We start from the raw sequence: 24791 nt of genomic DNA, 5'->3' as shown, positions 1-24791 counted from the left end.
TTGTGACCAGGACAGTGATATTTTGAAATTTACCTATTTTCAATGAGAAAACGGGTCGAATTTGTGTCTTTTCGTTCACATAATGTCAGAAAAAAACAACATGAATCAAAATTAACATGTATTTATACTAAAGTTAAACAAAAATGACTACAAAAGATTTAGACACCAAGGCGCACTACCACAGGCGGGACTGGCCACAGCGGACCGAGTTCTCTGTGAGGAGGAACAACGTCAAGTGGGAGCCACTGGTGGACCCCCGGAAGGTGCAACCACTGCACATCAAATTGGGCCTCATGAAGCAATTTGTCAGAGCTGTAGATAAGAAGTCGGCAGCCCTCAAGTACCTTCTAGACTTCTTCTCTAAGCTGTCTTGAGGCAAAGGTCAAAGCCGGTGTCTTCGCCGGACCACAGATAAATAAGATCCTGGAGTGCAATGAATTCCCCAAGAAGCTCACTAGTAAGGAGAAAGCGGCTTGGAACAGCTTTGTCGCAGTGGTTCGTGGCTTCCTCGGCCATCACGAGGTTGAAAACTATGTGGAGCTGGTTGAGACTCTGGTGAAGAACTAAGGCATAATGGGCTGTAAGATGTCCCTCAAAGTCCATATCCTTGATGCTCATCTTGATAAATTCAAGAAGTTCATGGGAACGTACTCGGAGGAGCAAGGCGAGCGCTTCCACCAGGGTATACTGGACTTTGAACGCCGCTACCAAGGACAGCATAACGAGAACATGATGGGAGACTACATTTGGGGGCTAATTCGTGTAAGTGATTTACAGTATAATCGTAAATCTCGAAAAACTACTCACTTCCAAATCTTTTGTAGTCATTTTTGTATTACTTTAGTATAAATACACATTAATTTTGATTAATGATGTTTTTTCTGACTTTATGTGAACGAAAAGACACACATTCGCCCGTTTTCTCACTGAAAATAGGTAAATTTTAAAATATCACTATTCTGGTCACAAAAGCAAAGTTTGTGGGGAATAATAGCCATTTCTAGACTTTTTAGGCATAAGCAATTACGAAATAACACTTACTACCCAGGAACAAAAATTGTGTTACATATTCTCAATACAGCCCTCTTTTTTTCAGTGGAGCCCTGTGATAAATGTTTGTACAATGCACTGCTGAGTAAATTCAATCAGAATATCAGAGTAGCCCGAGGAAACCCATCATGTTGGAAGAGTCTACTTACATGATGATGTTTGTGCAATCCACCAACTCCTCAACCCGATTACAACACGCATGCATCATCACCACACCTCGTAAACTTGGTGACGATTGAAGTGAGCTTCATTACGAGGCATTTACACATTTGCACATGCATCAATTGTCGCATAATGTCGCATCAGCAATGTGAACTCGGCCCTGTGTAACTATGTGTAATTTTATCGAAGCTAGTGATAATTACTTAATGGGGAAAACATGCATTGTGGGTCCACGTACTGTTTAGAGATTGCAGAGTGGATTGTGTAAAAGTTTGGGACATGGCCCCTGACACTGCCATACACGTGCTGTGTTTGCACGGGGGCATCAAAATCTCATCAGGCTCAATGTCAACCGAGCAAACTTAATTAAAACTGGATCTTGTTCACAAGACATTCACGAAAATCCCTCGCACGAATGTTTCTTCATCTCCTCTTGATATAAACAGCTTTTGGCTGTTTAAACTTCTTTCACCTGTACTCTTAACAAGTGTCTATTCATTAAAATAAAGGGTCCTAGTGTAAGTGCAGCTCTTGTGAAATGCTAACATTTTGTTACAGGGTTTAAATATCCAATTGGTGTTTCCAATCATAACGTATAATGTGGTTACAAGAGTAAAGCATAAAACTTTGTACAATGTGCAGCATTTGCAAAGCATCTGACTGTCACATCATACCCTTCAGCTATAGGTCTATATGTTTCACAATTCAATTTACAACTTAACGTTTTAAATTCTGCAGACATATAAAGTTATTTCTGTCTGGGTGTGTTGCGGTTAATAGCACTTTACCCACAATTGGCAGGACATGAGTACAAACCGAGACAGTTTTCGATTCAACCCATAATTATTTTGGGGACAGTAAAATATGTACAAATGTTGGTGTGTGGAATTGGCAGAGGGCAGCCAACGCTATCAATGGAAGTGCCTCATCCCATTTTCCATTTGAGCAGGGAGACACTTTGACTTGATGTTCATGATTTTTTAATTCATCTTGGGAAGTCGCACTTAATTTGAACCAATACTTATTTAAACTCTGAATAGTTGTATGTATGTTGAACTTCTTTTACACTGTACATAGCCAACCGTACTTATCGAAGGTGCGTAGAAAGGATTGATGGTGATGAATTAATGAAGATGTCTGATGATGGAATGCTGAAAATAGAGTTGAATTATGATGTTTGACGGCGATGCTGATAGAACAATGATGGAATAATGATGATAGTTAATGGTTATTAAGTAACCGTTAATGTAAAATGTCTGTTATTTTTTAAAATACTAATCCTTACTGAGTATTTGAGCATGAGAAGATACTTTGGTAATTTCAATGACCAGATGGCCGCTTCTCAACATCTGGTCACCATATAAAAAATACACCCAAGCTAGCATGTCTCTTAGATAAGAAAATAAAACACGGACGAGAGAAATCCATGAGGACCTCTTTTTAAAAGGATAATAAAATACGTTATCTTGTCTGACACATTTGGCTCCTGTTCAGAAGGCAGTTGTGCCTGTAGAGTACTGGTACTTGCAGGCAACATTGGATCCTCCGTGTGACTGCTCACCAAACCCCTCAATAACTGCAGGGTTTGGCTCTTAATTACTTATTGGCTTCTATCGAGTATGAACCATAATATACCCTACAGTTAATGTATGGCAACAAACACGCCTGCAAATTGGTAATAAGTGTTTGTTAATAGTCATTTGAGGGCCCATTGTAATTATGTATCTTGTTTTGCAAGAGAACTGCTCTGTTGTGAGTCAGCAGTTAATGTGTTGTTGCAGTCATGACTGTCGGTAAATGTTTAACGTCACAGTCTTGTTGACAGTTGCATTTAGTGAACTTATTTTTATAGATAAATGGCCTCGTGGCCAATACGTTTATGATTAGGTATGCAACAATCAGTTAAAATCAATTCTTACCATTCAGCATAGCAGCGTGTGTAAATATATTAATAATTTATGCTAATTACACAACTACTAACAGCATGATATCGGAATTAATAGAATGAGAAGTATTGCTCAAATAATTACGGTTTAAATGTCATCAGTATGATTTGGCTGTGATTGTATGTGCTACATTATGAACCTCCCGGCATGTCTAGAGCTGTTCCTCTCCGATTGCAATACATATTGAGCGCCATTCAAAATTGTAAGCCCCCATAAAATATTTGCCATGGTGTGTGGATCGGTAAACGTGTGCAAAGTGTGATTTTTTTCTTATTATATCTGGAGAGGTGTGAGTGCGTGATAGGCGACATTATGCCGAAACTATATAGGATGAAATTAACAACAACAAATGTGTGCCTCGCCATACTACTGATTTATCCATTTAATATTCTTTTCAGAATCTGAATATTTATCCTGGAGAAATGTGATGAGCTATGAAGCTATTATTCACGGATGTCCAGTAGGGGGCGGGTCAGGAAGTTACAGAAACAAACAATACAAGCAACGATCGGAGTGCAAGGTACAGGCATACCCCGTTTAGCGTGGGGGATGTGTGCCTGGAAACGAGAGCGAGAAGTGAATCAGCGCTAGACGGGTTAATTATAGCATAGGCTCTATGGAGATGTGTTCCTGACATTGTAATTTATCACGTACGACCAACATATTAGGGGTTCATTAAAAACAATACAGATAAACATGATTAATAAATACTGTTAGTGGCACATGAAATGTTTAAATACGATTCACAGTGAGAATAGGGTTTCCCCTTTTTTCTGGCAACAAAATAGGTGTTAAGATGTTAAAACACCAAACTGAAACCTTTTACAAGGAATCATGTCTGCATTAACCACAATACTTGTCAGAATGCAAAGAAAAAACAAACTCTGATAATATATGCATTGTCTTTGAAACTGATTGGTCCACACCAGAGACAGCTTTCTTTGGAGTGTCGTCTCAAAAGGTGTTAGACCAGAGGATGCCAAAAGGCGAACAGCACAAAGACAATGCCACTATCAGAGTAATGAGAGCTCGGGGTGAGCAGCTACATCATGGGACCTCCTTTGCCAGTACCAAAATATGAGAATAGGTTTTCCCATTTTTTCTGGCAACAAAACAGCAAAAGTACATCAATTTCCAAACTTGGGCAAGGCAGCAAAACAATAGCAAAAACTGTCCCAGACCACACCAAGACAACTATTAATAAACCTCGGCGATCCGTTTGTCCGTCAACTAAATTATAAGAGCCTCTCAGAAGGCCTGAATCAAAAAGTTATAGAAAGTAGACCCCCCCCCAGATGTGGGGGTAAAATGTTGATCCAACAGGTTTATAAAAATTGTCAACCCCCCAAAAAACATTTTCACCCCCCCCCCCCCCCAAAAAGGAAATTTGGAGGCAAATATGGCAGTAGTATCACACACATTGGGGAGGGGTGGTGGAGGGGAAAATTCTAGTACCATAAAATTGAAATACAGAGGTTTTGATAACAAGTACAGTCCAAAATGTCATAATTTATATGGCGACAGAGAGAATGTCTTAATTTACCATAATTCATAATTACCTATGCAAAAAACTTTTCTTTGTGCATTCTTTTACAGGTACTCTTGATGTCCTGGAAAACCATAAACCCACTCTGATCAAGTTGAGAGCTTGAACAACAAACCATGTAGACTTGAGCTAAAGTGTATCAATACAGACAACAAAGCAAACTGAGAAAGTACAAACTAAGAGTAGGGGACCCTTCGACACGTTTGTTTTTGATTGCATCTTCCGCTTGGAAATCATCAATCTCTCAACGCTTCAGATGAATCCTGCAATGTCTCATACGAGTTCAGAGCAGACCTCCTCGACAATGGGCCGACTGGACTGGAGTGCCTTGGCCGCGTTTGCCAGCCCGTGGCTGCAGGGCCCGCTGTGCACCCACTCGTGGGTGAGCCTAGTGGCGCGGGGCGCCGTGCTGTTTGCCGTGGGCGTCTTCCTCGCGCTGGTGCTCAACCTGCTGCAGATCCAGCGCAACGTCACGCTCTTCCCACCCGACGTCATCGCCAGCCTCTTCTCCTCCGCGTGGTGGGTGCCGCTCTGCTGCGGCACTGCAGCAGGTATGCCGGATTCCCTTTTGTATTATTATTATACAGGGTGATCCATATATGTGTAATACAAGAGTACACTGACGGTCGCCGATCGGTGGGATAGGCTCTGCCGCTTCAGCCATTAGCCGATTAGGTGGATGGGGTCAATTGGGCCAAAGTTCAAGGGCGGAGCTCAAGGGTGCTCGTGGGTAACCATCTAGAGGGTTCGTGAGGGGGCGTGGCTATAGGCGGGGCTTGGTGACGTGTGAGAGGGGTTATAAGGGGAAGCAGGAAGAGGCTTGTGGTCAGTGTGTGAAGTCTGGAAGCGGGACCACGTCTCGCGCCTCCGGAACGCCAGCGGCCACGTGGCGGTCCGGTGGCTGTCTCCTCGCGCGCCGTCTGCCAGCGGTGCGCGGGAGCGGGGAGCGTGAGCGAGCCGTGCACAGGACAACAACAACTTACACCGCGGAACGAGGAGCGAGCGGTATTACGTGGAAAGAACGCGGAGCTATCCAGCTGTCGAGATATAAATAATAAAGAAGACACGAATCCAAGATCGTCGTCGAAGTGCTTTATTACATATGGATGCCTGACTGATTTCCAGCGACCCTCTATATACGGCAATACCCTTTATTTGCATCTCCTCCTGTTACGTCATTTCGCAAATACGTCGTCACTTTATTAACACCACTACCTGATTTGCATCGTCTCAACAACCCACACTTCTCGTATCCATCGCCTTGGTCTTCGCCTTCACCCTCCCTATAAATTGCTTTGATTTATGTAGTTTCGACATTCGTCGCACCTTTAGGAACGTATCCCCGACGTAAACTGGGATTTTATTGTATATATAAATGCATTCCTAATGGTTTTTGTTCCCTTTTCAGTGACATGAATGGCAGTTGTCCATTGTGCAACACTACTTAAACTTCTGTTTAAAGCCTGCATTGTTTACATAGCAATGTTTTCTTATTTTTAAATGCTCCTGTTTGAGCTCTTAGCATATCATCAATAAAAATCCATTCTTATACTTGATTCACAATCAATGGATTAACTATACAGATGTAAGGACAGTACGGGGCCAAGTTGTTATAAATAATGATTGCAGCGAACGAGGACAGGAAGGGTCAAGTGAGGTAACTGGTTGAGGCGTCAACGCGGGGGTAGAGATGGAACCCCCGGGGGTGTTATAGTGAGGCAAAGGAGAGAGTTCGGGGAAAAGGGGCATGGCAGAGCCGAGGGGAAATAAAAGGCAGCGTGGAGCGGGGCTCAGGGCTGCTGTGGGGATTCGGGGTCCGGACCGTCGTCGCTGTCATCACGGTGGACCGCCCTCATCGTCTTCGAAGGCTAGGAAAGAATTTGTATATCTTCGCCGTGGCTACTACATCGACGGCTCCTATATAGTCAGTCAGCTATATAGTGAACATCGCGTAGCAACTACATAGAGTCACTCAGTTGTATATAGTCAACCTGCGTCCACCTGATAACATGGCATAGAGTCGGGTGGGCTGTAATATATAATCAATATATTTAACTTAAGCAAGACAGCGTCTCTGAATGCTACATTACACATATAAGAAGCATTTATTTTTTATTAATATGCTTATGAAGCTTTTTTTTTATTGCACTAGATTGTATGTTCACCACAGAGACAAACAAAATAATTGATTTGTTGAATCTTGTAGTGACTTAAATTCTTGACAATTCATCAAATCAAAGGGGTGAATGTCTAACTCCATACTCGTGTTGTTTTCCATGTGAGCAGTTCAATGTTGAAACGTTTAATCGATACACAATTGTTTGTCTGTGGCTTTGAGCAACACATTTTCTTGTCGTGCCCGAGAACCAATGGCATTTGAGGTTGTCTCCGCACCCGCAATGCTATGACATTGCCCTTGGTTTCTAATGACATCCCACCAAAAGAGCTGCATCAGCACCGAGTACCAGGGTTGTGCGCTTGTACTTGACCCAACTGATCCTCCCCCGCTCCTTCAGCTGTCACGGTTTCCTATTACAGGGCTCTCGCACAGCAGGCTGGCATGGAAAGCGTTGCCCGACACGATTCACCCTCTGCTCGCGTGACATTGCATTAATGCTGGTTGCTTGCCAATGCATTTTTATTTTTTGCCCTAAATGATTTCGCTGTGTCCGCTGAATACAGTGTTCCATTGCTTAAGGCTGATGTGTGTAAGTTGCAACATTCGGTCAAACTCTTTTTGACCTCGTCCCTTGCATTCTCTGTTTTTAAAAAGGGACATTGCAATATTTATGCCACAGCTGGGCATTATGAATATTTAAGTAATCGATTACATATTATCAACCAGTATCATTGATACTGGCAAAAAGGTAACATAGCTATAACTGCTCAACCCGAGTTATAAATGCTCCGATACTTGCGTTGTCTTTGTACTGTTTCCCTATTGGCGTTCTCTGGTCTGACAGTGGTGAGACAAGGCCATAAAGAAGGCTGTCTCCTGTGTAGGCCAATCAGTTTAATAGACAATGCATATATTATCAGAGCATGTTTGTTTGCAAATTTTTGCCACGAGTATGTGTGGTTAATGCAGACTTGATGCCTTGAAAAAGGCATCTGGTGTTTAAACATCTTAACACATGTTTTATTGCCTGAAAGGGTAAAGCCTATTATATTTTTAATCATAATTACTCCTTTTTGGTGAAAATGATCAATTCGGGGATCATGATTTGTAACATGCCTAATGAATGCATCTTATGCAGTTGTGTTTACCATGTACGTAAGGGACATTAATATTATTGTGACTATAGTTATCGTAACGTGTTTCTGTCCCTTCCCCTTCCTACCTGTTGCCTCACGCCTGGCAGTTGTCATTGGGCTGCTGTACCCCTGCATCGATAGACGCCTGGGGGAGCCTCACAAATTCAAGCGCGAGTGGTCGAGCGTAATGAGGTGTGTCGCCGTCTTCGTTGGAATCAACCACGCCAGTGCCGTATCCTTTGGTTGCACCCATTGCCTGGTGTGCAGTGGGTATTTCTGACCCAAATAGAACTTGCACAACAGTGGAGTGTGCAGTGGAGTGTGCAGTCGGTGCAATTGCACCGGGGCTGCGCTTGCTGGAGGGGTGCAGGTGGTGGACTACAAAGAGAGGGGGGGGAAGGTGGAAAAGAGGACCTTGTGTTTTTTTTCTTTCGCCAGGGTCCATGCTAGCCATGCTACTACACTGCAGTTGCAGGACATTCAGTGTGAGCAATAATAAAAAGTATGTGGATAATTTTTCGTTTTATAAAAAGGCTCTAGTGTTCGTGACCGGGCCATGTGATGCTACAATTAAGGCTAGTATGTATGTATGTATATTTAACTTTTTTCCTACAGTTCTAAAGAAATGAGCTTTCAATCTAGATTTAAAAGTGCATCGCTCAAGTGGCTTCCTAATATCGGAAGGAAGAGCGTTCCAGACGGCCGCAGACATGGTATGCGGCCGTGTCTGTGACCGAGCCATGTGTTGCTACAATTAAGCAATGTTAAGTGAGGCCACCTGTGATCTGCACACTGGTCTGACCTTGAGTACATCACTCTAACAAGAATGTATTGATCAGTTTAAATACAAACTTTGTTGAGTAGCTGCTCCTGCTGTATTGTCAAGTTGGGTCAGCCAAGGTAAAGGGGAGATGGGTTTGAACAACGCCTGATTTAAGTGCCCGTCAGTTTTATATACATAGAAATGCCATACGATACATTTTTCGTAAGGCAGTCTAATTTAAAATAAATAGTTTATTCTGTTGACAAATAGTATTTAACTACAACTGTTCAAAAAAAATACTTTGCCAATGATTACCAATTGCTGAGCGTGGTGGTGCAAACTTGTTTGTAATATCATGTATGAAACTCTTACGAGTCATGCAAAATATATGCAAATATCACATGCTAATTACTAAAAAACTATCGAACTAACAATACTAATGAGACGAACAACACTGAAAATTTACAATTTGGAATATCGATTACAAAATGAGAATTAATCATGTAGTTTGTAGGTTTTTCTTAACGACTGTGACCCCTTCCAGAAAGTGGACTTTGCCAACAACATCCAGTTGTCGCTGACGCTGGCCGCCCTGTCCATCGGCTTGTGGTGGACATTTGACAGATCGCGGAGTGGCTTTGGCCTTGGCATCGGCATCGCCTTCCTTGCGACGCTGGTCACGCAGTTGCTGGTCTACAACGGAGTGTACCAGTGAGTTGTGCTCACACGCTGTGCTGCTGAACTCCCACCTTACTAGTGTATTAACACTTCGAATTATGTTCATTTCCACCTGTTATAATTGAAATATCGGTTTGTCATGCGACGAACATCACTCTCATATGCAAAACTCATATCGAGTTTTGAAACCAGGTGCTAATGTCATCTTGGGAACCAGGCCAGATGCCTCTGAATGTTCACTTTAAATACCTGCAACACATGCCCGCTATTGGCTTCTACAGTCTCACGCATAGCAACACAAGGCTACATGTGTGCAAATAAGTGATTGAGTGAACTTAAATATGCGTACACACCACCATTGTAGTACAAACAGTGTGTGGCATATTCAGGGCACTAGAACATGCATTTATAATTCTCGTGTGTTCAGGAACACACCTGGATTGCCCATGAATGTAGAGATTGTTGACCTCGTCATTGTGCATTTTGGGGGAGAGGGGCGGGGGGCGTGGGGGAGAGGGGCGGGGGGAGAGGGGCGGGGGGCGTGGGGGAGAGGGGCGGGGGACGTGGGGGAGAGGGGCGGGGGGCGTGGGGGAGAGGGGCGGGGGGCGTGGGGGAGAGGGGCGGGGGGCGTGGGGGATTTAAAAGTGCGTAGCTCCAGTGGCTTCCTAATATCGGAAGTAACAGCGTTCCGGACGGCCGCAGTGACCGTCTTTGTTCGATGGGAGTGTGGTGAGTGTGTAAGTGAATGGTGAAAGGAAGATGGAGGGGAGGGTGGCTGCTGTCACCCCGTGTGACCCCCACCCTGGTGATGGCTTGGGAAGGCCTTCATCCAGCAGTGGCCAATGATGATTATGATTTAATGTACTACAATACCTAACCGTCCTTGATGAAGCAATGTATTTTTATTCTTTATTGACATACTCCGACTGCAAAATAAACACAGGTAGTCCAACTGAAGGTCACGTACACATCCGTGAAAATAAAATAATGCTCCTTTGACCCTTTTATCTGATGTAAAATCCGGAGCAAAAGTCAGCAATGCTGATGCGTTTATCTTAGAATATTTGTACATATTGGTCAGAGTTGAAATAGTGGTCAACAGGAGACGTGGAAGTGATACAATTCAAGAGGACCGCAGTTTTATCAGACTTTTTAAAAGAGTTAACTATTTCTAGGGCCCGTGACCTCAAGAGACCCTAGAGCTGAATGGCTGTAGCACGCGTTGCTGCCTCTGACATGCTCGGTGTACACGTGGCAGAAACTTTTGACCCGCATTATGTTTTTACCCTGGGAGGTGTTTTTGACAGAATTGCTCATTTCATGTACAGCTTTTTGTGTTTATATTGCAAATTCCTCATCTTGCCCCTAATTTTGTGGCAACCCTGGCACATATATGAGGCAGAAAAAAATGATAAAGACGGTCCTGATGAGATACATAGTACATTCCGAACAAGACTGACCAAAGAGACAGACATGGCAAACAAATCTAAAGAAATAATAGATTATTGAGTACAATCGCGATCCCATGTCATGGTCATTCACCACATTGTGGCAGGGAGCTGGAAAATAGTTTTGTATCTAGAGTCTTAATGTGTTGTGCTTGGAAACTATATTATAACGCGTTGTATATTTTGCATATGGAGAGTGGTGTAAAGTCAGTCAGCAAATAATAGGCTGTTGACATCCAAAGTAATTCAATCTGTTCCAGTGGTCGATCAAAACCTGGGGAAGGTCTAACCAAGCATGTTTATATTGAGTTTGGAATTACACCAATCCATATTTTTGCTTCATAAACAAACAAGAGGGTCCAAAGGTTGAATCTTGGTGTTATATTGCTCTTTGTCCTTATGCTGCAAGCACTCACAAATAAACTGTTGACCCACCTCATTGTGGCTTTGTTTTTTTGTGGCAGGTAAAAAAAATCCCAATTGTATCATGACTGCTATTGCCACCATTTCATGAGACAAGGAAAACATTCGGAACTTCTGCAGAAGAGTCCAACCCTTTGCGTTTGAAAATGGCCCACAGAAGTAGATTTCACAGAGCTACCTCTGAGATCCCTTTAATTCACCTCTGTTCAACACAGTAGGGAGCAGCACTTTCCCATCTACTCTGCATATACGGTGATGTTTGAAGCATGATAGTATCATTTTAATTTCAAATGTCAGAGCTGGAATTTAACCAAATTAAGTGCACAACCAAATTTAATGAGATTGCTTTTTTGTGCTTTCATTGAAATGACTGAGACCATCATCTCACTCCACTTGAAAGCCCAGTTTAATGTCAGTGCCTGGATTCGAACCCAGGATCTAAGTTATGCCAGCTGAGCATGCTGACCTCTGAGCTACCCAGCCACCTCCTTTAATTGTATTGTTATTGTGGGCCAGTTTTTTACTCGTCCAGAATGGCGTTTTTATGTTCGAAAAACAGTGTAAATTTTGGGCTTATTTCGTTTTTTGGGAGTGGGAGGCTATTGAAGAGCCTAGAGGGGATAATGCTCAAATGTTTGCATCGACAGGTTCACAAATCCCACTTCCTACACTGCCATCTCTTGCTAAATGCACAGCCCACCAGGTTGGGTAGTTTCTCAAGTCTACTTCATCCACAAATCGTTGCCTTCAAAGTACTGAATTTGCCACCAGCTAAACATTATTACCGAACATCTGAGTTCAGTAATTTATATATTTATGCAATCTAATTCCAAAAATATGTATTATGAACAACTGAGTTGTTGGTGGAATTCAACATATCGAGTAATTCACTTTAACGATTAAAAACAGGCCGGGGCTGTGCTGTGAAGTCTGCAGGTGGTCTCTTCTTTCTTAAAGGAGACCATTTGGAACTTCCAATCTGGTTTCTACGTTAGTATGCTGCTGCTCATAGGTATAATACTAGCCAGACATGAGTTAGACTGCTTGCTACAGCAAATCCAGTTCAGGCCTTAATATACAAAGCGTTTCCTTTCTAATAACCCCACTTTTATGTCCTAGGTAGAATGTAATAAGAAGAGGGGAGAACTGAGCCTATTTAGCAGAAAGGCTGTGTCTAAAGATCGTACATTTTTTTTGGGAAGTTCTAAATGTTTGATGGATCGAACGTCATGGAAACCTAATTTAGTTGGTGTGTTTTTATTTGACTAAAAGTATGGACATAATAATTGAGAATTTTTATTCAGCTCATCATCATCCTTCTGTGGTTGATAAAGTGAGTATAACGTTAAATTAATCAGTGGAAGGGTCCTGTGGCGAAGGTACCTCCTGCAAAAGAAATGTGGAATTTCTACAGTTAACTCATGGCCATTATTCAGAATGGGGACCTTCCATTTCCCGGTTGAGAATCACTGTCTCAGAAAATACCCACGTTATCTGTGATAATATCCCATAACCAAACCAAAGTACTTGTTTTCATCCTCTCAAACCAGATAAGAGTGGAGTGTTTTCCATGCCTCTTGTCAATTATTAACAAAAACATAACGTTTGCACATTAAATGATAATTTCCTGTGAATATGCGATAGAATGAGAAAATTTAGATTTTAGACATTTGTAGATATAACAGATATAATTTAATTTCAAATTAAAAGGTACATGTTAGTGCTTGCGAGTATAATAATTTCCAATCTTAGTGACAGGATGTTTGCTCCTCGATTGTACACTGTTATCCATCTCGTGAAGGTTAGGAGCTTCCAGGGCAATAACCTCTGACTTCCCGATCCATGAACTACTGCAGTCTGCTAACTTGTTGATTGTACACGTGGCCAAAAAATGAATTTAGTTTTTTTTTGTTATGGAGCTGTACACATTTCTAGTATCCTACTTAGTGCTTTTTTTGTAGTTCTGTCCTGCACCATTTATAGTTGGAGAGTTAATATTACCAGCTGGCAATTGTGCTTGAATGGGCTGGTTTGTAAGGCCGACCTGGTAGATGTCACTAAAAGTTCAAAATTAAAGTTCATTGCAACATAAATTAACTGCATTGACGGATATATTGGAATATTGCTGGAGGTATTGTGGAAAGTCTAATTTAACTTTTTTGGAAAATGTTATGCTTACTGTTTATACACAAGTCGACTCAAAGCATCTCCCTGCTCGGATGATCGTTTGAGCTGTGTTTGACGGTGGTCTTCATGACGGTGCCTTTCATCCAGCGGTGGAATTATCCACATTCCAATAGTGGGGACAATGCTAGCATGAGCCCACCACAGTTCACGTCTCACAAATGAGTGCTTAATTTATGATGGGTTCACTTTACCACCACCACCGTGGTATAAACTCGCAGGCTTTCCGTTTTGAATCAAATGCTACGATGGTAATGACAGCTGGCTAGACTTGTATGTGCAGTGCACTAGTGGTTGCGCACGTTATGTATATTCAGAAGTACACACACCATGGGCGTCGTAATGTGTGCACCCTACTACATGATCAACCTACAGCATTATATCCTTAGCCATGCACATCATCGGTAATTTGTATCTACCTGACTTGGCCTTCTAAGTCGACTCGGCCTAAAATCTTTGCCCTGTGTAGCTTGGTCAACATCACTTTGGAGACGGTGGCAGCTGGAGGTGGTGTTGGACACAGCTCTTTTGTGGTTTTCTGGTGTTAATCGGTGGTTGCTAACATGACTCACCTTAATAACCTTTGTGTGTATGCATATTTACACCTGCATGCATATGTGCGAAGCAATGTTAGGTTGGTTAACCTATGGTCTCCCACGCTTGGGAACAATTCGTGGCCTTATTGGTTTGGCATTTGCGTCATCTGACCCTTGCATTACATCGCGCCTGTAGTAGTCTACTACAAGAGGCGATCTTGTTTACTACAACTTCTATTGCCGAGCCATTGGCATCAGCCAGATCAGGTCTGAAAGGCTATATGCCCTCTGAATTTCACAGCCACCATGCATAAAACAGGCTGCTATAGGCTCTGGGGCTATGTGGTGGGCAGCAGAGGGCTTTGCAGCAAGGTGCATTGTAATGTACTTCTTGGCTTCCACGTCGATGCACCCTTGCTTTCATCACCTCCCTACTGACGAGTGTGGTGATGTATGGTCAAATAACCCTCACGACCCACACGAAATTAGGAGGACTGTACGTTAAATTAAATAACAAGAATCGAAAAGTCTTATAACAGGGTCGCTTGCAAATACCATTTGATGTCACGTAAAAAGTTATCCATGTTGCAGGATGTCATTTGCTCCATATTCTGAAGAGTAAATGATGAAAACATCTGTCCCATTGTGTGCGTTAGTGTTACACAATTGCATTTTCTACCTACCACAACGTTTTTGGGATTCACGAGGCGTTTAAGTGAAACCACTTTCTCAAGTCACGTGTGCATCACGGGGTGCTCGAGAAACTCAGGTGTGTGTGTGTTAGGAGGCTGTGCAAATTAAGGTACCTCATAGATAACAGTGTGTCAGCAAAGGAAATAGGGAAGCTGTTGAGACTGGACTTGAATGAGGGGCCAGAGTACGATGCAGATAGGTTTCTCTCGTACGAAAGCTTGCATGCTTCAGACTTTGACAGTGCTGGCCCTTGCACATTGTATTATATCGCGATACACTTTACTAGAAACGTGCATGCAATACAAGGCAGCAATTTCACTTATCTCGTTTTAGCCTACCACTGGAGAGGAGTTGTATCTGGTTTTATTGCACGGTCATGAAAGGGCCTCTTTACAGGTTTCACTGGAGTTTACTTGAGGTCGAGGAGCAGTCCCTATTGCACATGCGCAATAGACCACGTGCTTTTACACAGCATTTTATTACACAATCCATTGTACTGTAATGTCTTATTGCACTTTTGACTCTTACATGTTCGTTTTATTATATTATGCTTGTTTACACAGGAAGACTCACTTAGTCTCAAGACTCGCTTTCTGGGGGGGGGGGGGTCCTGCCAAGTTTTTTGCAGTAGGGGGCGATGTTGCTTCGTGCAACCGCAGTTGAGTGATATGGAAATCGGAGAAACCGGAGAAAACTCGTGCAGAACAGGGGGAGAACCATACAAACTCCAGACAGAAAGGCAACCGAGTCAGGGGACGCAAAGGGTGGCCAGATGTTAACTACCTCGCCTGGCATGAAGGAGGTGCGTGGGTTTGATCCCGATCCTGACGCCTGTATATTTGGAGTTTGCATGTTCTCCCTGTGATCGAATGGACTTTTCTCTGAGCCCTCTGGTTTTTCCCACCACATTTAGAAGCAACATGAGCCTAGGCTGCTAGAAATTTCCCCGTGATAAGCCACTTCATTGAGCTCTCATATGTGGCCAGGTTGCGTCTGAAAATGAGCTATATAGCTCAGTCGGTCTTACCTTAGTTGAGTTCTAGTTTTAAACGACCAGAGTTCAATCCCCAGCCATAGCTAACACCAGTGGCAAGTGATATCTGAACCGGTCCTCGGTTCATCTCCCCTCGCTCACCAACCTGCACTGGTCACACAACCCCCTTGACCAACATGGCACGGGGACGACTTCATCCATTCGTGGATTGAAACTGATAAAAGGCAAAGCTCTGCAATCGCTTACTCACGCCATTGCTGGCTGGAGGGCCTACCACTAGAGGGAGTGCAAGTTGGTATTTGAAAGGACTCTTCCATGTTGGCCAGATATCTTGAAAGAGGTGGCAGTACCCACTCTTTACCCCAACCACTCGTCATTTGCTGATTGACTGTGGTATATCCATTTTCACTGCTGGGTGGAGAGAGGTGGTGAATCTTCTGTACACTTACCCATTGTTTTAACTGCTATGCTCGGAGATCAAAGCACACCTCCGACCTCTGAATTGCAAGTCCAGTGTGCTCCCTGTTTATCCCATGGCAGCGTAGAAATTTAGAACGGGCCCTGTCAGTTTAAATTACGCAATATAACTATTGACTGTACTGTGGCTGTTAGTGACGGGAGCCGGTCTCTCTCTCTCTGTGGACAGGTACACGTCTCCAGACTTCCTCTACGTGCGCTCCTGGCTGCCATGTATATTTTTTGCAGGAGGAGTCACAATGGGGAACATCGGCCGGCAGCTCGCAATGGTAAAACCAAACTCCACAACAAAGCACGTGCGTGACACTTCACACCCTCCCCATTAAACATTTTTGTGGAAATGTTAAAACTTCCCTCGCACCGTACGTAGCCAACCGTACAAATCGGAGGTGTGGGGGAAGGACAACAAACTAAACACAAAAATAAATGTACGCCTTTTGGCGTCCTCTGGTCTAACACCGTTTTGAGACTAGGCTCAAAAGAAATCTGTCTCTGGTGTGGACCAATCAGTTTCAAAGACAATGCATATATTATCAGAGTACGTTTTTTGTTTGCATTCTGACCACAAGTATTGTGGTTAATGCAGACATGATTCCTTGTAAAAGGTTTCCGTTTGGTGTTTTAACATCTTAACACAGCTGTTTTGTTGCCAGAAAAAAGGGGAAAACCTCTTCTCAAAAATAAATTAGTTTTCAATCTAGATTTAAGAGTGCATAGCGCCAGTGGCTTCTTAATATCAGAATATCAGTGGCTTCCACAACATGGAACGCTGGACCAACATTTCGCCAACCACCTACCAACTTTGGTGCAAAGTTGCACATTTACTGGGTCCTTTATTCTCTTCAAGTGGCTTGGTTGCTGCATTGGTTTTGGCTTTGTCTCCGAACTGTTTAGTACGCGTTAACATTTATAACCCTGTTGTCAGTCCTCAGCTGGATGAGATTTTCCCCATACCATGTCGATCATAGCTGTTATTTTGCTATACTTTACTTCACCAAGCTGGTGAGTGCGGATTGTTGCAGGTGGGGAGCGTAGATATATGGGAGTTATAAAAGTAGAGTACAACAATGTATTTTGCGACACGGCTCCTCTGCTGTCCACCACGTCGTCCTACAGCCATGCACGATGGCCGCCACATCCAAGCCCTGATCCAGGCTTTGGAGGTCTGTCGAGATTAAGTGCATTCTGGGTGATGTAATCAAAGTAATTTTTTTACATATTATTTCAACATAAGTGGAAGTGAGTTTTCTATATATTCCAGACTTGTTTTTACAATGTTTACATTGGTGTCGTGTGCATAAAACTAGTATGTTATGAGATCACAGCCTATAACCAAAAAATCTTGCGTCCGTTCGATCTCTTCGGGGCTCATCAGAAACCAAGCAGGTCGCATTTCATCGTAATAAGTTTGCAAAAAACAAAAACGATTGCGATCTTTGCTATGTCATCATAATTTCCATGAGTCACAATTCACTGCTGGATGAAGGCCATCCCAAGGTGCAACCATCTCCCATACAACAATTCATCTTGCACTTGCACATAAGCTAATCTCATCACTCCCATCTCCTCGGTGGATGTCCTTTCGACTTCTTAACATTGGCTGCCACTCCATCATTAGTTTCGACCGCCAGCCATAACACTTTCGGGTGAATGTTCTGCCCAAGCCCACTAGCATGTTTCAACAATAAGTACGTCAGCTCATGAGTTATGTTTCAGTTTGGGCTGCGGCGTATTATAACGGAATGTTAAAGGCTTTAAATGTTTTTGTTGTCTGCCTTCTCGTGTCGACAGTACGAACGTCAGCTGACTCACGAGAAGCTGCACCAGGAGTGAAAGGACGGTTGGTGTCAGCCACGAAGCTTCGTGCACAACGGAGGCGAGGGGAAAGCGTGGAGAGAGACAGAGAAGAGAGACGGGAGTGATCCCATTGGGAGTCGGTCCCAGAAGAGCGTGAATCTCCAATACGGCTGCACAGTGGGTTTCGAGTTGGATACTGAGTTAACCACGTGGGGAAGAGCTGTGTGTGTATAGGGCGGTGTATGCTAGCGTGACGCACGCCGCCACGTTGCAGTGAGCAATGCAAACCCAATATGAAAAGCGACACATTTGCCGACAGCTTGTTGATGCGTAGACAGTAATTAAGTGGTATACACAGGTCACTCCAGAGTACATTTTAAGAATATGTGGCCATCTTTTTACATGAACAGTGTTGTTTTGTTGATATCCGATCATGCGAGGTACGATGCCAATGATGAAACCATAGATCTTGCTCAAAGCATCCAGTGTTTTTGACACCTTTCAGAGTTCATCAGTAGGTGTTAGAGTTGGTTAGAGAACTCTGATCAATTTTCTTTATACGGAAGTATTCGTGTCAGTTGAGTTTCATAACAAATCAACTGTAAAGGTATTTCATTTTTTACTTTTCAATTCAGCATGTGCGATTACCGGAGGAAATGTGTAAATTGCAGTTAAAATGTAATGCACCATTTTGAAATGAACAACATAAAAGTAAATGTATTGATGCTTCAATGGTTGATCAAGAAACTCAATTCAAATTGTGGTTGTTTTAAGCATTTGCTATTCAACTGCAAGCAACCACAACTTATCAGAACGTGAGACGATTAGAAATCGCGTGCCCGTGTGCATATCCCAGCATGAAGCTATACATTTGGAAAAGTAATAGCTAAATTGACATAGGTTTTTATCCAACAGTTACAAAATAATTGGCAAAAGTGGGACATGTTGAAAGGAATTCGACAATTTCCATTCACCCTTTATGTTTTTGTAAATACAGAGGTTGTGCCTTTTGTGAATTCTCAGGGCATATCCAAAATACTCTTTGGTTTTTTTCAAATCTAGAACATATCCAAAATATTTCGTAATAGCTCCTGTTAACTTATCGTTTGGAATGCATACACATCGACCGTTCCCTATCCTCATGATCGGAGAGGGACCTTGTCCAGTCTGGAACGTGCGAAAGAAACACAGGTTCGTTAACGAATGACACAGCCCAAGAAACAACTGGGTTCTGTTTAGTTTCTATGTCAGAGCAGGGTGTCGGTCCACAGAGATGCTGCAGTGGAAATCCACTTTGTGTGAGAATAATAACGTGCCAGTGCACCCCCAAAAGCCCATTTACTGGTTCGAGATGGATTTGTGACCGTTATGAGCTCCATTCACTAAACATTAATTTTCTCTTCCCCCCCCCCCCCCGCTTAGTGATGCTTATCATGATATTGCCGTGAGTTAGAGGGGCAACACTTTGTGAACGGAGGTGATGGCCTTCAGCGTAGCTGTGAGTCAGCATTGAGGCCGCACAGGTGGCTTATCGTGCATGTGTGCATGGTGCGGTGAATGAATCGGGACTCCCTGAAGTCCGATTAGAAGTCAATTGATATGCTTTGGTGGCAATAATACCAGACAGAGGAGAGTAATCCCCACGTGGCAGTTGTATGCACAAGCATGCAGCTACAAAATAGCAGCTATCTTGCTTACGGGTTGTCTTCCTTTAAACGAAACCTCATTCGTGTTAATCATTACGGCTGGCTCCAGGCAACCGATCTAACACTCTTATTCTTATTTAAAATCCGCTACGGTGTATGTTGTCACTCCAAAATGAACAATGTTCTGAGTATTTTGCCATTTGCAGCCTACTGGTTTGTTGATTCTATACCTTCTTGACACTCGGTATTTGTGGATTACCGCTGTAAGTAGACTGCAACAGATGTCCCTTGCCTCTTGCTGCTATGCTACTGCAATACATGTTAAGGTGCACAGCACACACGTGCATCCCTTCCGTTAAGAATACTTGAACGTGACCTGAATATTCAGAGATTTAAGTAATTGTGCAAATGTTTAGCTTTGACTATTGAGATCCTCCTCAGAGAATCTGTATCTTAAACGTTTTAAGTGCAATACTAGCAGACGATATGCATCCACGCCTGCGTCAAACTATAACACAATCTTCATCTATAACTATATAGGTCTTTTTTGACTACCTAGAGGAAAAAAGAAGTGGCTGATTGGCTTTTGTAAATAAAAAATAAATATCACTTGTGTATTGATAACCTTACGTGTGTCAAATATATTAATTTGTTAAAATATTCATGTGAGCTATTGGTTGTTTGAATGTTCATGTGATATTTCTTACATGCTTGCTGGAATTTGCTTTCTCTGTGCATTGATGTAGGGTGTGAAAATTGTGTTACCCCCGTCTCGAGGAAATATCTCTTACATATAAAAAGAAATATAAGACACGGAAACTCTTGAAATGTCTTATCTAACACACATAAAACATTACTACAAGTGACGGAAACTCCCAAGGTTAACAGGAGGTGTCCTGTGGAGAAAATGGCTTCCTTAGGAATGTGGAATTTACACCGCTAGCTCGAGTCTCCCCATTGGAGATGTGTGCTGCCCCATTATTTGGGCAGGCAGACTCGTCAAGTTTAATTCTGCAATCGCTTGTCCGATGTTATTTTAGAGTCCAAGCCAAAAACGACCTGTTAAGGCTAATTCAAGCTGATTATTTTATTGTCTGGGTATAAATGTTGCACCTCTTGAAATCATACTCAAGCAATGTGACCTTGAGTGTGCACGATGAAGTTCAAGAGTGGAGGCCCTGGACAAGTGTTATAAAAATAATAACAACCCAACATGGGTAGATGAGATAATCTGGCCATGGCACTCAACCAGTGTTTACACTGGAGAGTTAATTCTGAATAAATGCTCAGATTAGAACAAAATCAAGAGTTTAATAACACTCCCTTGTGTGAACACCGCTGATGCGCTTCTTGGCCTTGCTTAAAGGGAAAGACTCTACAAAACAAACGTGTACAATCTTCTTAAAATGACATCACAAACATCCGAGGGGCCAGTTGAATGCAGCACGTAATATTAATTTGTATTACATTTTTAACTATTCTCAATGTATTCCAAACTGTTCGGCCACATTTAGCAAATGTATAAGTGAGTTCATTAAATAAATATTGCGTTTCCTTGAACTGGCAAAAGGGTATCTCTGAATGTGTTTGCCGGGTATGACCTTTGAACATTAAACTCTGGTAACTTCCACGCTGTCGACACTGACCTGTTGTGCCAGGTCAGTGTCGGCAGCGTGCGGCGTGCACCGACTGGTTCACGGTGGTCATGTAAAGGGATTTGACAGCACAGGTGCCGAATGAGCATGCGGGGAACCCTCCATTACCATGTCATAGGTTTGAGACGCGAGCAGGGTGTTGCATGATCCACGTATCCAGTGTTGGGACCATTTAAGTAAATTAATTAGTCTGATTACCGGAGAGAAGTAACCTATTTTCACAGTAGCATGGTCTGATTACTTAGTTTTATTACGACTCAATTTCATACCGGGTTTGTTTGGCCATGGAAATATAAAGTCAAGTCCTGTACTATGGCTGTGAACTTCGTAGCATAATCTGCATTGGCTAATGTCCTCACATTAAACCAAGCTGCTTATATAATGTTTCCATTTTTTTCTTAAAATAGGGTAAGTAAACAACTGATACAAGCTAACTAACGCGACTACACACTGAAAACAGAATATGTCATTACCAATACCCTACCTTTGGTAATATAACTACAATATCATTGCTTACAATGCATTAGTCCCCACTCTTGAGACTCTGCTCTGTGACCTTGCTTTGTGAACCCAGATACATCTCGGTCGAGCAGAGGGCTCCCAATTGTGAGCCCAGGGGTTCACATCCCAGCCAGGGTTGACTCGGTCCATCATCACCAACATCGTCATCCCTATAGGATCAATGCAATGGGAACCACATTTGATCACGTGGCACTGTGGGCATTGTCCTTATATCCCCCTTGCAAGGCACCAACCACCGTCGTAAAAAAATTAGGATTATGTACGTATCATAAATGCAGTGTAATAGCATATTTCTGTATACTTGTGTTCAAACTCTAATGTATATGCATTTCCAATTGCCTAATGCCACACTGTACAAAAAAAGTGAATAATTGATAAAGGGGGTCACTGATATGATATGACATGGTTAGCATTGCCTGGCAGGTTAAACAAGAGGACTTATTCACCTCCGGTTTATTTGACTGAACAGTGTTGCTATCTCATTAAAAAAAATTCCCCCGCCTGCAAAAGCACTCCCATTTTCATTTGATCTGCATTAAAATTAATTATAAGTGGACAGCGCTTCGAGCTGCGTGGTTTAAATATTGACAATTGATGGCGCTAACGCCATGGTGGACACGTGTAGCTTTCGACGGATGGAACTTGAACGTCTAAAGCGTGTACCGATACTTGCCGTTTGCGTCGCGACCTATGTAAGACATGATCTGACTAGGATTTGCGCTGTATAACATCTGGACGGTCGCAGGAAGCCCACGAAATAGAGCCTAACAACTTATTTGGGCCTTGATGAAATAAGAACCTAAAACTTGTGCGATAAAATATTAATCCTACCAAGTTTGTGCATCTATATAGTTGTATAGACCAACATCAAACTGTCTAATTATATATATGTGTATATTAAATTTATGGTACCTTTAAGGACACCTTGTACGGTTTTTTTTCCACAAAAAATGGACTTGCCTGTCGTTATACATTTACGTGATGCAAATTTGGCGAGCTTATTTCCTCTTTGTAGGCAATACGCACCTCGCTCGAATGTGCATACAAAAGTCAATTAAGTCTTCATTGTTTGTCGGGAAAATCTCTTTTTTATGCGACGTTAACCGATAAGAACGCTCTTTAATTTTCTTCAATAAAAAATACACCACCACGCGCGACAACTTCGGTGTCATAATGTATGTGGGGTTTTCAAATCACGTGCTGAACCTAAATATAAGGTATATCGCTCAGATGCTTTTCTTCTCGAAACTATTAATTTAATTTTGCACACAAAAACAATGCAAACTGCATGATAGCAGTGTTAGTAAATGTATAGAATTTTCCTATATGAGAATCTGGAACGTGATTAATGTATTTATTGCAAAATATAGTTGGGGTGACACTGGTTAATGCTTGATTCACAATCAAAAGGTTATAGTGCCAATTACCATTGGGGGCGGGGGTGATTAAGCCCATTATTTCTCTGGGGAGGTATATAAAATTAGTCCCATTTTGTGAAAAGTAAAGTGGTTGAGCTGTGGATATATTGACCCCTGTCATAGTCATGTGGAGTTTCCATTGCTGACTTAGCACTGCCAGTAGAGGTGAATGTCATTCCAATGCTCTTGAGGAGGGAGATGCATCGACTTAAAGTTCTAAGTAGTTGCTTCTGACTTTAAGGACAATATCGTTTGCAAACATAATTGGTCAAATGTGAGAATGCAGTCATCAGGGTCGAGACACACTTGCTACGAGTTTACTGCTCTTTCAGAATGTAAATTGCCAAACCTTGACGCAGCCAATGCCTCTATGAAGCTACTTAGCCAAGCTGTGTAACTGAACAAGTGTGCCTTTGTGGGTATGTATAGGACTACAGTACAATAATTCCCGTCTGGACCTGCTGGTTCTCACCATAACAATTAGAATCGCGGTGGGGTTGAATCATTACGCGCCGAATCGGAAGGTCCGGAGATTACGCCTCACTGCAGTCACCGATTGGTTCCAGTCACTTGCCCGCCGGCAGTCGGTTGCTTCCGTATCACTCTTCTATCGCTACTGTTCCCCATGACCACTCCGTGATCTCTGCACACATGGCTAGTACTCGGTCTACCAGGCACCTATTCCGTCCCACGCATGGTGTTCAACCACCACGCGACCGGTTACAAACATTGCTGCTCTCTCTGTTTCCCTTGTACTGCCCTTTTTTGGGATTGCCCAGGCCAAACAAAAATATTTCAAAACTACTCTTAAAAATCTAACAGCAGTGCGTACTGACTGTGGTGGTACCTGCTATGATTACAGCAGTGCATACCGACTGTGGTAGTATCTGCTATCACTACAGTAGTACATGCTGACTCTATAGCAGTATTTATCGACTCTATAGCACAAAGTACTCACCTGACAGAGTGGCGTGGTGAGGCCTAGTCCCGTGCAGAGCCTCCGGCCTCGCCTAGATTGTCCAGCCGGCCGAGGTGGCACCTTGGCAGGCTGCTACCACTGACCCCCCCCCCAGCCACGATCTTCCCAGCCACTCTGCAGTAATATCTACGGCCTATAGTGGTAGCATCTAGCGACTATATATTAGTAACTGCACGCATCGGGGTGGGGGGAGGGCATCACACAGTGAAGATTTAAGCTCAGCGTTTATTGTATTTCTAAAGCATTTTTAACGCAAAGGAAAATGTACCCCTCACTCCCACCGAAGGCGTGCGACTTGGCATGGGCCATCCCCCCCATAAAAGGCGCGTCAGTTGGTATGGTCGTGCACGCGTCATAAATAAATAAAGAAATAGCGCAAAAAATCGCACTAAATCGCTAATTAAACTTATTAAAAGTTGACGGATGTGAAAAAGGAATAGCGCTTGCTCACGGCGGGGCTTACGGCATGGTACTTGACTATTTGGAGAGCCAAATCCTTCGCAAGCGCGCGAATGCACACAAAGCCACAAACAGACAATTTTTGACTTTTTTACATATATAGATAACCGACCAATGCCACTTCGATTAAAACAGTTCGTTGGTTCATATGATTGCAAAT

At 42.8% G+C, this 24791-nt stretch overlaps 1 protein-coding gene across 7 annotated transcripts in view; it reads left to right on the top strand.

Moving 5' to 3' along the window:
* Nucleotides 1-22925, top strand: part of INSIG1 (insulin induced gene 1) — a 54985-nt gene extending 32060 nt beyond the window's left edge. For 3 of the 7 annotated variants that reach the window (XM_078615974.1, XM_078615777.1, XM_078615897.1), the window contains exons 2-6: nt 4755-5255; nt 8067-8191; nt 9267-9433; nt 16325-16451; nt 17947-22925. In XM_078615974.1, coding sequence (XP_078472100.1) covers nt 4961-5255; nt 8067-8191; nt 9267-9433; nt 16325-16451; nt 17947-17988 — 756 coding nt within the window. In that variant the 5' untranslated portion in view covers nt 4755-4960 and the 3' untranslated portion in view covers nt 17989-22925. Of the gene's footprint in view, nt 1-3556; nt 3679-4754; nt 5256-8066; nt 8192-9266; nt 9434-16324; nt 16452-17946 lie in introns of those variants that run through there. The other 4 variants (XM_078615837.1, XM_078616045.1, XM_078616190.1 and 1 more) reach the window with 4 other exon arrangements.
* Nucleotides 22926-24791: the final 1866 nt, after the last annotated feature.

Source organism: Lampetra planeri, chromosome 1 (genome assembly GCF_965212315.1).
Source record: "Lampetra planeri chromosome 1, kcLamPlan1.2.h2, whole genome shotgun sequence".
Classification (NCBI taxonomy): domain Eukaryota; kingdom Metazoa; phylum Chordata; class Hyperoartia; order Petromyzontiformes; family Petromyzontidae; genus Lampetra; species Lampetra planeri.
The sequence above is the reverse complement of the archived record's forward strand: the minus strand, read 5'-3'. Positions and strand labels throughout refer to the sequence as shown.